This window comes from Mesoplodon mirus, assembly GCF_964341445.2.
Source record: "Mesoplodon mirus genome assembly, chromosome: 7".
NCBI classification, from domain to species: Eukaryota; Metazoa; Chordata; class Mammalia; order Artiodactyla; family Ziphiidae; genus Mesoplodon; species Mesoplodon mirus.
In genome coordinates, this window is record NC_138983.1 from 132,517,349 (window position 1) to 132,532,621 (window position 15,273).

The 15,273-nt window shown below is 55.4% G+C and overlaps 1 protein-coding gene across 3 annotated transcripts in view; it reads left to right on the forward strand.

The window, feature by feature from the left end:
- PKNOX2 (PBX/knotted 1 homeobox 2) overlaps positions 1–15,273 on the forward strand; it is a 256,409-nt gene that overhangs the window by 175,334 nt on the left and 65,802 nt on the right. For 2 of the 3 annotated variants that reach the window (XM_082629707.1, XM_082629708.1), the window contains one exon: positions 4,580–4,688. The exons of the other annotated variant lie outside the window; for it this stretch is intronic. In XM_082629707.1, the coding sequence (XP_082485833.1) occupies positions 4,602–4,688 (87 nt within the window). In that variant the 5' untranslated portion in view covers positions 4,580–4,601. The remainder of the gene's footprint in view (positions 1–4,579; positions 4,689–15,273) is intronic. 3 annotated transcript variants of the gene reach the window in all.

Consider the following 15,273-nt stretch of genomic DNA (forward strand, 5'->3'; position numbering starts at 1 on the left):
CAAATGAGGGAGCCTTTGGAGTGGAGCTTCAGATATTTCCATTCTACTCAGCAGAGCTTGTGTTCAGTGCTAACCATGGGCAAAGACTTTCAGAATATTCTGGTGAATTCCCTCATTTTGCAGACCTACAGAGAAAGTGACTTGTGCAGGTCGCACAGAGAAATGACAGAGCTGCCTGTGGAATCCAGACTTTTTGACCCTAAGCGCAGGCTCTGTCTGATCATGGGAGTTTACAGATGAGGCCCAGACTTCCACAGCCTCTTCTTGCAGCAAGGGAAGGCAAATGATAAAATACTGCTAATGTGTGTCCAGAAGGGCTCCTAGGGGGCCTCACTGCTGCCTCTTAGCTGCCCTGATGTGGAAGAAAGAAGGGAAGGAGGGAGGGAGGGAGGGAAGGAAGGAGAGCAGACCCAGTGCTCCTTCCCCGACTCCTCTGCCCTGACTTACAGCACTCTTCAGATGAATTAGGCTCTGGGCCCTCAAGGATTCTAACTTCTCCAAAGAGGCTCTGTAAGAGTGGGAAACATTTTTGAAAACCTATCCAGGAGAGGAGAGCAGACTTACTTCCCGGGGCTAAGAGAGAAACTGGACCAGAAGCGGGGTGTGGAGAGGGGGAGGGGAAGGGAGGGGTGGATGAAGAAAACAAGACCATCAGAGTGCAAGAGGGTGGAAATGTCCCCCCACCCTATCCTGTGCCAGCCACCCGCCCAGTCTCCAGGCGATGGGCTGGGACAGTGCGGAGCCACAGGGAAGTTGGTCCCTTCATCCCCTCTCCTACCTCAGGCCCTACAGTGGAGGCTCAGCCAGGGTCAGGGAGCAAGAACAGATGCTGTGGGGCTGGTTGGTCCAAGAGTTCCCAATTAGACTTTGTTTCTCATCCTTAAGGCCCTGAGCCCCCAACCCGGCACCCCAGCCCAATTACTTTGGGGCACCGTTAACCCCTGGGTGCCCCAGGCCGTTAATGGAATGTTAATTGGTCTAATGGGTTTCATGTCAACAAGTCCTAATGAGCTCCTTCCTAACGAGCTTGGATCTTTTTTCTAAGCCTGTTTGTCAACACGCTGGCGTTTGGGCTCCACCTGGCTGGGGAGCTGGAGTTGAGGAAACAGAGGGAGTGGGTGCTCCCGGGGTGCCCCTCCCCTCTTCCTGAGGGGTGTCCTTCAGGCCCCCTCAGCCACCACCAGACTGTGCACACTGCCTTCCTCGGCTCCTAAGCTCTGGAAAATGGCAGTTTTAGCTCCTTTTGAAGATAATGTCAGTGACAAATTACTTTTTCTTGGATATCATTGTGGGGTTGAGTGTTGCATTAGGGTTTTGGTTTTTTTTTTTTCCCTCCTAGCTGCCATATAAGAAAGGTTTTCAACGTTAAAAACAATCTTTTGACGTGGGAAATTTCTCGGTGGTAAATCATTCCTCGTGTGTCCTCCATTTGCGTCTTGGCTGTGCTCCCTCCAGTGCCCTGGTGTCTGGTGACACAGGGCTGGGGCCCCTGGACAGGGCGGAGCAGCCTCCGGCCACAGACAAATGCTCGGAGGCCCTGGACAGGCCTGCTGTGCCCTCCACGCTCCCAAAGAAAGCGCAAAAACGGCAGGTTTCCCCAGAGGCCCGGGTGCCCAGCGATGGCTCAAGGAGTTCCCCGCATCCCAGCTGTGGAGCCTCAGCTCAGAGAAGTCAGATTCCCACGCTCCTCTCGGGGATGGTCCCACATGGACCCTCAGCCCCCCAAGCCCAGCTGGAGGGAGGAAGGAGCGCATGTGCGGGTGAGGGGGCGTGTGAAGAAAAGGGCGAGCTTCCGGAGATGGGCACGGCGTCTCCCCCAGCATCAGGTTACCAGAAGCTTCTGTGCCTGAGCAAGCAGGGAAGGAAACTTAAGCCCCTGATGAAAAGGCCTCCTGTTTTCTTGCAGGAGAAGCCCCCAGAGGGCAGTGGGGCAGTGGCCTAGTGGCCTGTGGTGACCCCAGAGGGGAGGAGGGGGAGGGGCAAGGGCCATCTGGGTCCTCAGAAAATCGTTCCCGTGGCCTCTGGCCCCTGCTCCACAGTCCAGCAGGCTGCAGACTGACAAATCTCTTCTCAGCCTGGACGGTGGTTGTTTCTGGGTGCAGACTACTCTTAGCCATCTCTCTTTACCCCCAGGTAGGGCAGCTATCCAGCTGTTGCAAGTATTTCTAGGGACAGAGACTCTAAAACGACCCTACCTCCCATTGATTGGACAGTGAACAAAAGAATGCAGCCTAAAGAGTCCTCTTTTTACCCCAGATCCTCCTCATTGAGCTTCCTGTGCTTTGCCTTCGTGAATGACTTTCTCATCCGTGGAATGAGGTACCAAAAGACCCAAACCCAAGGTGGAAGGGAACCAGTTGCCCCTAAAAGGGGAGAAAATCTGCCTCCAGACTCTGCCCCCAGGCTCCCCCTTCTGGAGGCTGCTGGCACTGCAGCCCCTCAGAAGTTCGCTTTTTCCGGCCAAGGAGCATCTAAGATTGATGCTCCCCGGAAGGGATCCTGCATCAGTACCCGTAGGCCTCATCCAAAGTTACCTCATCTACCAGAGTCACAGGAAAGGCTGAGCCTAGCACACCCCTGAAATACCCCTTTTTCCTTTATTCCCTCCGGGTCCAAAAGAGAGAGATTCCACGCCCAATTTAATATCTCAGAAGTCTTCATTCTGGAAGTTCTTTCTGATGTCTCAAGGAGTCTATATCCTCTTCCCTCCCCCCCCGAACCCTCTTCACTCCGCTCTTTCCTTCCTTGGGTGTTTTCCACCTCCCAGACAAGACCCAGCCATGAAAATAGGCAGTGGTTCCCCGCCTGTGGAGTTTGGCTTCCCCAGGGCTCCCTTCCGAGCCTCTTTGCAGAAGAAAGCCTGGATCTCGGTACCTAGTGTGTGTGAGACGGGGTGACCCTGGGTGCTTCTGCTGCAAAGACGTCCTGGCGGCCCATCTTCTGAAGTGAGGCCAGGGTGGGCGAGGTAGGGGTAGCGGTGGGGCAAAGAGGAATTACCTGCAGTCTCGGCGTTTCAGCACAGGAAAAGGCGTCCCCCCCTGTGCCTTCTCCATGGAAACCTCTGTTCACTTTCTTCTCTCCCGCTGGACCATCACCTCCCTCCCTGGGGGGAAGGCCTTGCCTCCTCTCATCTGTCTCCCCGCCCCAGCACAGTTCTTAAACATTCGTTGAGTGAATGTCTGGATTTCCAGTGCTTTCACATGTGCACTTCAGGTCAAAGCACACCTGGTACTTCGGAGACTTGGGTCAGCCAGAGCTGATCTGTCCACCTCTTCCTGAAAAAGAACCAACACAAGACACACACACACACACACTCCACATAGGGTCCTGGAGACCCTCCCTTTGACTCCCTCAAACTCCCACAGAATTCAGGTATGTGAACATTTTGGAAGACCCTGGGGAGGGTGTGGTGGGAGGACATCAGGTGGGAAGAGGACGGAGCCCCAAGGTCCCCAGGGAGAGGAAGGAAGGAGAGGGATGGTCTGACTGTCATACTCTCAAATGTTGCCCGCTCATCAGCACCCTCCTGTATCAGGCAATTAGCCGTGGTTTCCAGCTCTAAATATTTCAGGGCATCTCCTGCAGCTAAACAGCTCTCTCAGCATTCTGTTTCCTTGGGTGGCACTGCCAGGCTGTCTCCACTTACGCACCACCTTGCGATTCAAGAAGAGACCTTGAGGCCAATGGGGGCAGCTCGCTTACGGGTGATGGGGTGGGGTGGGGGTTGGTACAGTAGAGCAGACGGAACGGGGAGTCTGGAGAGCTTGGGTCCATCCCGGCTTCCCCGGCACTCCCCTCCCCCGCAAACACACACACTTCTCTCCTCTTGGCCTCTGTCTCCGCCTCTGTAAGAGGACCATTTGCTTCGGGCGGCTCTTCTGGCCCCACGTGTGGTTGAACTCTGGGTTGAACCAAGGCCAAGGAAAGTCTTCCAAGAGAATGTGCAGGCACGTCTGTGTGGCCGTGGTCCCTGTTCCCGACCTCCTTCCCTTTCTGGAACACCTCCCGGTGGTCGCCCTAGGGTACTTGCTCCACCCTCGAGTCTGAGGAGGAACCAGCGCCCCCACGTCCCTCTCCACCACTAGGGGGCGTCGTGAGCACACCTGGGGGGGTTAGTGTGGTGCTGGCAGACCCTGGGGACAGGGAGGGGGGATCTGGAACCGTGAGGGCTGAGGCTTCTGCCCCGAGGGTGCAGGTGGCAGCTCCGGCAGGCCTGGGGAAGGGAAAGCACCCTTGACCGTGGGGTGCCCTCATGGCTGCCAACCCCCCTGAGCTGCCACCAGCCAAGTCCCGCCACCCCCCCAGGCCAGAGCTGGTACTGAACAAAGCAGGGGTGCGGGTGCACAGGTTGTTTTACATGTGATGTGAATAGTGTTTCTTGCAAGTCAGCGGAGCGCAGCAAGCCTCACCCCACCCAGGCTTCTCCCCTTAACTCTCGTTCGTCCCCCACAAAGGGCTTCCAGCCCTTGCTGTATCCAGTCAGTCCTGGTGGCCCAGCCTGGGAGCACGTCCAGCCGCTGGTCCCTGGGGCTCCCTGCGCTCAGCTATTAACGGTGCGGCCCCGTTTCTCCCGCCACAGATCCTCCATGTGAATCCATCCCATGATGCAACATGCCTCCCCAGCCCCCGCTCTGACGATGATGGCCACGCAGAATGTCCCTCCCCCTCCCTACCAGGACAGCCCACAGGTGAGTGCGACTGACCGCCGGGAGGGGTGTGGTGGCCTTCCGGGGGCGGAGGGCAGGGCCAGGCCTCCCTCAGCTCTTCCCCTGCCCGGCCTGGGGCGCCTCTCTGAGAGAGCCCGGCGAAGCCAGACCCCTGAAGGGAGTCACGCACTTGGCAAAGCCCTGGGTTCAGATCCCACCTGAGGAGCCGTCACCGGCATGGAGGACCGTGGCACCCCAGGGTGCTGCACCTAGTCATGGTCCTGTGCCACCCACTCCCACCCCCGCTCACTGCTCAGAGCAGACGTCAGACAGACACACTGAACCCCTCACTCGGGGAGACCCAGGTACAGGTAAATCAAGTCTGCCTCTGAGCGTTTGGGGAAAACTCTTGATCAGAGGTTTCCTCTGCCAGATCGCCCTCGTCACTGGTCTCTGCCTGCCTGTTGGAGGAATCTCCCTTCTCTTCAGGACTCTGTCAGCTTTTATCCAGAAAAAGGCCAGGACTGTTTCTCTACACTCTCCCATCCTTTCCTCGGGTTCCCAGTTTCCATCCCTCAGCTCAGACACGGCAGACCCCGCCCGAGCTCTTCTGAGACTCCCAGGCTGGCTGCACCTCCTGCAGGCCACCCTGTCTTCCTGTTCTCTCCTCTCCTCCTCTGGAAGCCTGGCCCAGCTTCTGTGGGTCGCTCTCTGGAAGTCCTTGAGACCGGTTACTTCTGATCTTTGGTCCCACGTGCGTGCCTTCCTTCCACGCTTGGTTCTTTGGGACTCAGAGCTCATCCTGAGTCTGTGCGTTCACAGAAGCCTCCACCTTCGCACTTCCCTATTTTCTCAATTATTATTAATTGAGGACCTATAATGTGAAATGTAGCCAGCTAGAATATTCCTTCATTCATTTCACAAATGTGCAGTGAGCCCCTACTGTGTGCCAGGCCGTCATTCTCATTCTTTCTTCATCGCCGGTCTTCGCCCTGCTCTGCTATCCCTCACTCTTTAGGGTTTCAGACACAGCCCTTCTCCTGACAACAGGGAAGCTCTGTGCCGTATGGAAAGGACACGAAGACACAGACCCAGGGTGCATCACTTTAGGTCCTGTGGCCCTGACCCCCGCGGCCTGGTGTGAGCATACGGTGCTGCCCTATCCGTCCCGTTATCCACCCGTGAAATGACCGCTTTATGGGGTGTCTGGCACGCGGACGCCCACTGACTCATACCCCTGTATAAGTGCAGAAGCACTGACCTTTGAGCACATGTCCTTTTGTCCCACCCCCGACCCCGCTCCCACGTTTCAACTCCGTGCTCCTTCCTGGGCCCTCCCCACCCTGACCTCAGCTTCAGCAGACCCTCTGTTCACGTCAGGAGCTCTCCACAAACGACTTTGGGTTGGACTTGGCATTTGTACAGTTCCTCTGTTTGAAGGCTTCCAGGTGTGCAGCTGTGTCAGGGCCTTGCCCTCTGTAATCAGCTCCAAGTCGGCCTGGACCAGTGGAGACCTAGGAACGTAAGGGCCATAATGGGGGACAAGCACCATCCTTGCTCAGTAGACCAGACCCATCTGCTGTCTGCTCAGGCAGTGTTGGGGAACCTGGGGTACTGATGAAGAGGCTGGAACATCAGCTCCATTTCTTTTGTAGCTGGATGCTGCTCCCCGAGCTCCACAGTGGGACTGGGGGATGGCAACCGGGACACTGCCTGTGTTTAGCAGGTGGTAGGTGCCAAGGCCCACACTCCCATCCCCAAGGCTCAGGGACAGACCAGGGTAGGGCCAAGAGGTCAGAGAGCACTGGATTGGCACAGCTGGTGGCGGCTGCCTCTCTGCCTCCGGCCCCACCCCCTGTTTTGCCTTCCTGGACAGCTGGGAGAAGTTTGGGGTTGGTGGGCATTAGCAGGAGAGCTGCAGCGAGGGCCTGTGTTGTCCAAAAATGCTGATCCGGGTGCAGTGAAGTAGAGAAACCTAATTTAACTCTCAGCGTACAACTGAGGAGTCATCCATCCCAGCTGCCGAGGGAGGTGGGGAGGTGGGATTGCAGCCCTAAGGCGCTCAGCACCCCTGGAAGCCACCACTGAGGTGCTCTAGCCTTTTGGGGGAGGAAGGAAGGCTCCAGTCCCCCATCCAAGATCTCAGAGCAGAAGCCCAACGCAGGGGCTGTCCCAAGGCTCTCTTCCCTGAGGAGCCACCAGAACCTCCCCATCGAAAATACTCACATATACAGCCAAGGAATAATTTGTTCCGGGGATGCCACACATCTCCCTGTAACCCCAGCGGTCCAGGAATGAAGTCTCAGTGTCCATGGTAAAGTGACCAGGCCAAGACCTGGGGTCTTTATGGCCTCGGCTAGTCCGCTAGGCTGTGGCTAGATTCCCATGGGCCTTCCTTGAGCCAAACTTGTTCCCAAGGAAACTGACCAGGATGGGGGGGATCATGGGGAGAACTGAGGGCATGGATGGGATGGGCGGGGCGGAGGACATGGGAGAGGTCTGCAGGGCAGAGTCTTCTGACTCACGGGGAAGGGCTGTTCTCTCCAGAGTGCTAGACTTGGAGGCCAGCTGGCTTTCGGGGCACCCTTCTCCCCACTCTTCGGGGCTTCTAGGAGTGGCTGCCACATGGGAATGTCTTCCATGCGAGTTTTCTGCTGGGGAACTTGCTCTTCCTCCTTCCTTCTTCCCTTTGTGCTGTCAGAGGCTGAGCCCCGCTTCTCAGGCGAAGCTCATCGTCCTGGCGAATCAGCCGCTCTTTGACACTCAGTGTTCTCAGGAAAGCCGGGCCCAGTAGGAGTGTGGGCCAGGCACACAGGGGAATCACTTCCTAAACGGGGCTCTCTGGAGGGGATCCCCCGCTTCCTCTTCATACCTTCAGGTCTAATCTCATTACTTTTGGACCCAGTATGACTTGCTTCCTCAAGGCCTGGACTGCTGAGCACATCTCTTTATCACCTCCTCAGAAACCCAGTTTCTGCCGCGGGTAGAAATGGACAGTCTCTGCTACAAAGTCCCCAAAATGAAAAAGGAAGGGAGAAGCAGAGCCCTTCCTCTGAGACCCATGCAGTCGTTTTAATAATGTTCCCGTTGTGCTAAGGGCTAGCAATACCGAGCATAATCTATTCAAATGCACAGGAGAATCTCACTTTGGAAAATTAGGAATCTGCATTAAAAAATTCCCAAGCCCCGGACCTTCTTTATAATAAATTAGAATTTTTTTTTCAAGGCAAGTTCTTAACTTGGCAATTTCATTTTTGAAGTTTGGGGAATAAAGTTATTAAAAATGAAGGAGGCTTTTTCTTCTTCCCATTTTAGTCCAGAAGCATTAATAGTTATGGCCCTGTGCTATTTGGGCACAAGCCAAGTGGTATGACAGCTAAGCAGCTTCTGGCCCCTCAGTTCTGTTCCAGTCCGTCCCTGGGGACACTCCATGATTACTTGTAAGGATGTCACTCTGTGTTTATTGTACACTAAAGGCAGATCGTAAGTTTAGAAAATACAGAAGCAACAACCCACTGGAGCCCTTCCTGTGGCCTGCTTCCTCCTTCCGGTGGCTCCCTGTTAAATACTATCAGTCACAGCGCCCTCTGCTGTCCACCTCCTGTACCTCAATTCCGGCATGATGCACCTGAGTCCTTGATCCAGACCCTCACTTTATGCCCCAAGAGGTAGGGCAAGTCGCGGGGACTATGGGAATTCTGCGATGATAGTTTAATGAAAACATTGTCTCCAGGGAGACCTGGATATGAGCTAGGCGTGTGGTCCCTCCATTCAGTGCCTACATCACTCTTCCGTTCCTTTGCATCTCTGCCTCAGCCTGGCCATCGGTCACCTGGATTTTCCCAATCCCTCCTCTCACCACCCCAGCACCTCCCCTGATCCTGATGGGATCCTCTGCTATTGTCCCCCTCTCCCAGCAAGGGCCACTCCAGTCTCCCTCCCAGAATTTTCGTGGTAACACCACCACCCTCTCATGTCGTCCATGCACTCTCTCCACCTCTGAAATGTCATTCAGGTTCTCCCATTTCCTGTAACACTCCATGGGCAACACCACGCACCAAGCAGAGTTCTCCCTCTGTAGCTGCACCAGCAATTTTAGGAAACTGTTAGGTTTACTGGAGAAGGCAGCTTCCCTACCCTCACCTTAAACACCCCCCTCCGCACAACACGCACAAACTCCTGCTATCAGTAACCTCCCCCCACTCTTCCACACACACAGACACATACCTGCTGTTCCACAAATACCTTTGCCCTTGGCTTCTAGGCAAGACAAACATTTTATCTGGTCTATACGTGTATGTATTCAGCGCTTAGTGTTCCTCTGTCTGCGTGTCCCCAGCATGTTGGCCGCGTGAGCATTTGACTAGAAAGCAGAAATCCTAGTGGGATCCAGTCTGAGCCACTAGGCACAGCCCCCTGTGAATGTGGGCACTCAGTTCGCAGTTTGGATTAGGAACCAACTGCTAGGCAAGTAGCTGGGTGCTTACATAGCATGGCTTAATGATAGGTGATATTAAAAGGGTTCTGGCAATTCACCAAGGATGCAGCCTCCTTATTGACCAGAGGGAGGCAAGAAAGGCAAAACTCTCAGTCCAGGACCAGTATGGGAAGCTCACTTCAGAAGGAAGTCAAGCACTTGCTTGGGACCCTCCGTCCCCCCGCATCCTCCTGCACCCCTCAGAGCCAGGAGAACGGTGTTCAGGACCGCAGGACGCTGTGCTTGGAGATACCCATCTTGTACCAGGAAGGCTAAGGCTGGGCCAACTGTGTCGGGGGGAGGTCAGACCCGTCTCTCTTGCCCTCTGAGTGCCTTCTTTCCCTCCCTGTCCCGGCATCATTCCCCCTCTGCACGGAGCCAGGGGAGCAGACATCTGGGGAAGCTGGATGGGCTTTGATCAGTTATTAGGATCCCCATGCTGGTTTCATTAACCGGAGGGGGACGGGGAGGGGGCTGGGGCCCCTGGCTGTGAATCCCGCCCCCCTTTCCAGGCCATGCAGCTGGGACGGGCAGAAGCGGGTTCAGATGTTTTCACACTTTACATTCCTCTCATCCCTTTAAGGGCTGGAGCCCCCTGCCTCGCAGGGCCTCCTGCTCAGCTGCTGGTGAGACGCCTTGGCTCTGCAGCAATAGAGTTAATTCCACAGCTTTGAGAGCCCCCCTGAGCCTTTTCTGTGGCTGTGATTGACGGCTCCCTCTGCCCCTGGGGCCAACACCCCAGGGACGCTATGGGTGACCTGCCTTCCCTCACTTTGACTCATCAAAACGGACTCTTCTCTTTCTTTTTTATTTTCTGCTGGGCCTTTCTTCTCTCTGTGCACAGTGACCTCTCTCTCTGGCCTGCTTGGGCCACCCATGTGTTTAAACTGGACGTGTCCCTCAACTCCAGCTCACTCCAGACCTGGATTCTTCAGCGTGGCAAAGGCAAAAATAGCCTTTGGGTCTGACTGGGGGGCCTTATGCCTCATTTAGGAGACAGTGGACTAGGAACAGGACTTTGCTAGAAGAAACACTCGCTCTCATGGCCTTGTTTAGGGTTTTTATTTGATGAACTTCCTACCTGAATTCTTATATTTACCAAAAAAACCACAGACATTTTATTGTCTATCTTCTTGCCTCCAAGCAGGATGAGTGCTTTAAACAGCTACAAAAATAGTTAATGGCCCAAGTAGACAAAGCTTAAAATAAATCAGGAACAGGTGATCCATCAGCAGCAGGCCTAAGGAGCTGGAACCCGCTTTGCCCCCCTTTCCGGTTGATCTCCTAGGAGCTCTGGTGCCTGCGTAGCCGCGCAGGAGGGGGATGGGTGAGCACGGCCCTCGGTGCGGTGCGTGTTGTCTTTGGAGTCTGTGGTCTGGAGGAGGAAGCGTGGGCTGACTCAACTCAGTGCGGTAGAAATTCAGGAATCCAGGCCTATCCCACTGCACTGCTGATGAATTATACAAATTTGGACAAGTAATTACAGCACTATTTCTTTCATTCACTCAGCCATTTCGTAAACATCAGGTGCTTTCTGTGGGTCTTGCAGACCCTGTGCCACGTGCCGGGGACACAGAATTAATAGTTCCCGCCCTAAGGGAGCTTATTTGGGGCCATTCTGCATCGGTAAAATGGGAATCACTTCTGCCCTCCCTGCCTCACCGGGTTGTTGAGAGTGTGGGTATGAAAAGTACAATGGTGTTTTCCAGCTTTCTTTCACCCATGACCCTGACATTGATTTTTTCACTCTATCTTCTGTACGTCTCCAGTAGCCAAGATTGGATTGAACTTTAATTACTGTCCTTTGTATTGGGAACACAATAGGCATATCAAGTATGTGTTTCTAGCTGTAAACACACTCCCTTACACACTTACACAAACATACTGGAACTCACTGGTGTGGGACTCTTATACAAGCGAGGGGTCCTCCAGAGATGGATGGGAAAAATGGGGGGCAGACAGTGCCCAGGAAAATGCACGAAGCTGGGAGGTGAAAGACTTGGATCCCAGTCCACAGCCTTCGTCCCTTTAGCCACGGGTCAGCAACCCCCAGAAGTGCAGGCAGGGTGGCAAACATTTTCAAGCCTCATTTTGTAAACCACCGCCTACAAACCCTTTTAAGTTAATTGATTGCTTAGGACCCCCATTTTACACCACGAAGTAACTTTCCTGTGGTTTGTTCTATCTGGTCGGTCCTGGGATGAGAATGCAGGTGACCCGGGCCTGCTGTTCCAGGAGCTCTTTCAGCGAAATCGGGCTGCGCTTCTCTGCCTCCAGCCCTTCCTGTCCCTGGGCTGGCTGGGTTGGGGGGTGTTTGGAGGAGCCGTGGTTGACTCCTCTCCATTCTGGGTCCCTGAGCCTTTTAACACATCACTCTCTCATTTCCTCATCCAGTCGTTCATGCAGTCATTTAACAAACATGCTGGGACCCCATGGGAGCCAGGCATGATGACGGGAGCTGGGAATCCAGTCCACTCAGGGAGATAGACAATGAGGGCCCGAAGTGTTACGGGGTTTAAGGTTTGACTCACAGGCAGATAAGGCAGGGGTCCAGGCTACCTGGGGGGTGTGGAGGATTGGGAAAGCCTTCCTGGGAGAGCTGATGCTCCCTCCAGCTGAGTCTTGAAAGAGGGGTAGGTTTGCATGTGATGGGGGTTGGGGGGGGGGCGGGGTGGGGAGGCAGGGACAGGTCCTGCTTAGGCAGCCCCGGATGCAAAGGCATAAAGATGTAAAGCATCGGGCGGGTTCAGGCACCCACACGCAGGAGGGTCTGCTGGGGTGCAGGCAAGGGGTGGGGTGCTATACCAGAGACAAGGCTGAGCCCGTGAGCAGGTCCCGGCCTGGGGCGCCCTGTGGGCTGTGCCCTCCCCCAAAAACCATCCGTTGTGCCCCCCACCTGTTCAGGCCAAACCTGATATTTACTAAATAGCTTCAAATAGGCCAAACCTGACCTCATCCCAGGTCCTTGGACTCTGTCCTGGTTGCAAGGAAACCAGATCTGGCCCTACTGGCTTGCCCTGGCCCTGCAGGGAGCGTCAGCACCCCCCACTCCCCACCCCCCGCCGGCAGGCCCAGCCCAGCCCAGCCCTGTTGGAGCCTCAGCGGCCCCTAGTGGGCTGGGCCTGTGCAGCCCCCCACGTTCTCAGAACACAAGGCTTCCCTGGCCTGGTGGGCCGGCTCTAGGGATGGGCAACCCGCACCCTGCCAGGTCATAAGAGGGGGTGTCCCCTTAGGAGGGGTGTCTGTGCTGAGTCATGCTGGCAAGGTGCAGACCTAGGTTGCCCAGGGTTTGCAGAAAGGACCCGTGGGAGGTGCATGGATGTACGCGTCGTAAAGAGCAGGGCTGCTGCAGGGGGACAGGTGTACGCAGGGGGACATGGGAGGTGTAGGTGCCAGAGTGTCTGGGGCCGGGTGTGGACAGGCAGTGGGGTTTGGATTCAGAGGACAGGGCTAGCAAAAAGAAGCATTAAAAATGCTTAGAAACCAAGATTCACTGAGCCTCCAGGGTGCGCAATAATGTACCCTCACATATAGTCACTGTAGGCCTGGCAAGAGGTATTATTAGCTCCATTTTTACCTGAGAGGGAAACTGAGGCTCAGAGGAACTGAACCATTTGTCCGAGGTGACATCGCTAGAGATGGGTAATGTCTCCTTCCACGATACCACGGCCCCTCTCCCTATGCCGGGGCCCACGCCTCGCCCACTTCTCTGGGTGCTTATGGGAGAGAGGGTTCCTTCAGCAGGGTCAGGACTCCCAGGGCAGCGCAGGTAGTGGAAGCAAAAGTGGCCAACTGGAGTGTGGGCCGCAGGCTGCTGGCTGCAGGGATTATGTTAACGGTACCCACCATAGCTGAGTACCTATGAAGGCCCGCTGCTCTGCATACAGTATCTCATTTAATGCGAACTACCCTGCACCTTATGTATGACTACTCCCAATGTATAGATGAGGACCCTGGATCAGAAAGATTGACCAGCTCTGGGCTGGATGCCCACCACTCCCAATAAATATGCGGTCGGGGACTGTGACTTCTCTCTTGTGGCCTGAGGCATGCAGGGTCAAGAAGGTCAATCTGCAGCTGAAAAGGTATCAATGGATGGGAAGGCCCACCCACGCCACACCAGTCATCCCTGCATCCCGTAGGTGCTGTGGACACTCTGTCTCAGACTCTGGGGCTGCAACTGGGGCTACAACAGATGTGGTCCCTGCCCTCCAGGATCCCACAACCTAGTGGGGGGAGAGGCAAGTGGGCAGACGTGGCTGAATGGTGTCCTCAGGGCCTGGAAGCCCAGAGCAGAGGGCCCTGACCCGTAGCTGATGCTCAGCCACATCCACTGAAGGAGACAGCCATCCTCACGACAGTGGTGAGAGGTCGGGAGCGTCAGTGCCATTTCACAGATGAGCAAACTGAAACCCGGAAAGGCAAGGTTGCATGTCCAAGGTCGGCTAGCAGCGAGTGGCAAAGGCGGGAATCCGTTCTATCTGATGCCAGTGTCTCGTGCACACTCCCTCCCTGGGGCGCTAGAAAGACCCTGGCAGTGTCCCCCATCTGAGCCACCTGCTCCCACCTCCCAGGAGCAGAAGGGAGGAGCTCTCCGTGGCAGCTGGCGGAAGGCGGCCGCTGCAGGTCCGTGCGCCCTGAAGCTTGAAGCCCTGCGCGGTCAGGGAGGTGAACACAGTAGCACTGAGCCACCGTCAATTAACAAACCACCCTGCTCTTCCTACTTGGGTTCCACCGGAAGCACCGTTTCTGGCACGACCAGTGTTTGGGGAGCTGATCTGTGAGGTCTGTTGGGGGCTGGGGAGATGGGGGCCGGCAACAGGATGGGTGGGCTGGAGGGAGACCCAGAGCGTGATGCTGGGGAGTGACACTCCATCTGACGCTAGCGCCCTTCCTCTCCTGCCCCTTTCCACCCAGGGGAAAAGTCTTCCTATTCTCCTCTTCAAAGAAAAGTTAATTAAATACGATCACTCCCGCAGTGTGATTTAGTCAGAAAGCCCTTGGTTCCGGTCTCAACCTCGGCAGAAACTGTCTGTGGTCTCCAGCAATTTCTCTGCTGCAGTGGCTTCTGTTTTCTTATGTGTAAAATGGGAGTGCCCCCAACCCATTGCACGGGATCCCTGTTGGACGTGAACCTCCAGGGAGAGACTTCATTAGCTTGTTGGAACACAACGTGCCACTCTCCCGTACAGCTGGGAAAGGGCGATCCTTAGCAGGAAGGAAAGCATCCGTGGGGCGTTCCAGTGTCAGTGAGGGCGACTAGGTAGGCAGGTGAGCACCTTGTAAACCACACCACACAGCATCCCCTACTCATATTCATGGCCAGACTAGACTGTCGGAGAGGCTGGATCTCTCAGCCCCTGCGGGGCATCAGAAACTTTTATCTCAAGGTGTCACAAACTGAGAATCTGGACAGGGCCCTTTTGCTCCCAGCTGAATGCAGGGCTGGTTCCAGCTGGATGATAGAGAAGAGCCCAGTAGTTAGAGCACCTATGGGAGGCAGGAGGACGGCAAGGACCCTGTGTAGGTTCTGGACCCAGCACCGCAGCTCCCAGCGGGCAGGCCCTCCCGGGGAATGCTGCCACCCTTCCCCACCCGCTAGTCATCATCCTGTTCTCTTAATCAAGCCTCAGAGCCTGCCTGGGTAGGATGTCCAGTGCCGTCCTTGGAGGGAGGCTCCGGGTCTGGGACCAGCTGTGGGCACACCAAGTGGCCTCATAGAGTGTAGTTTCTTCATGTGCCGATCGAGGAGAATAGGAGAAAGTTACTTGGAGAGAAACTCTGACACTACTGGTGTGCTGATAAATGTTTAACAGCCAGCCCTCTGGTTGGGGGTTAGAAAGAGGACTTGATTTGCAGCATTTGACAGTTTCTGTGGTGTAATTACTCCCGCTATGGTCAGCTTCAAGCTACCGATATCGTATCAACCGGCTTGCAAAATGCCTGAAAATTTATCAGTTGGCTTTCCTAGGCCAGAGCAAGGGATCTCTGCCCTCCGTCTGTCCAGCCTCTCCCCCCGCTTCTCTTCTTTAGGCCTAGAACCTTCCCCCAAAACCTCACCACCCGACACCCTCATCCCCCTGCTCCCGGGCCCTGGGACAGCTGCGGGCCTCTCCGAGCTCCAGTTCTTGAGAAATGGGTGTCTCTGGC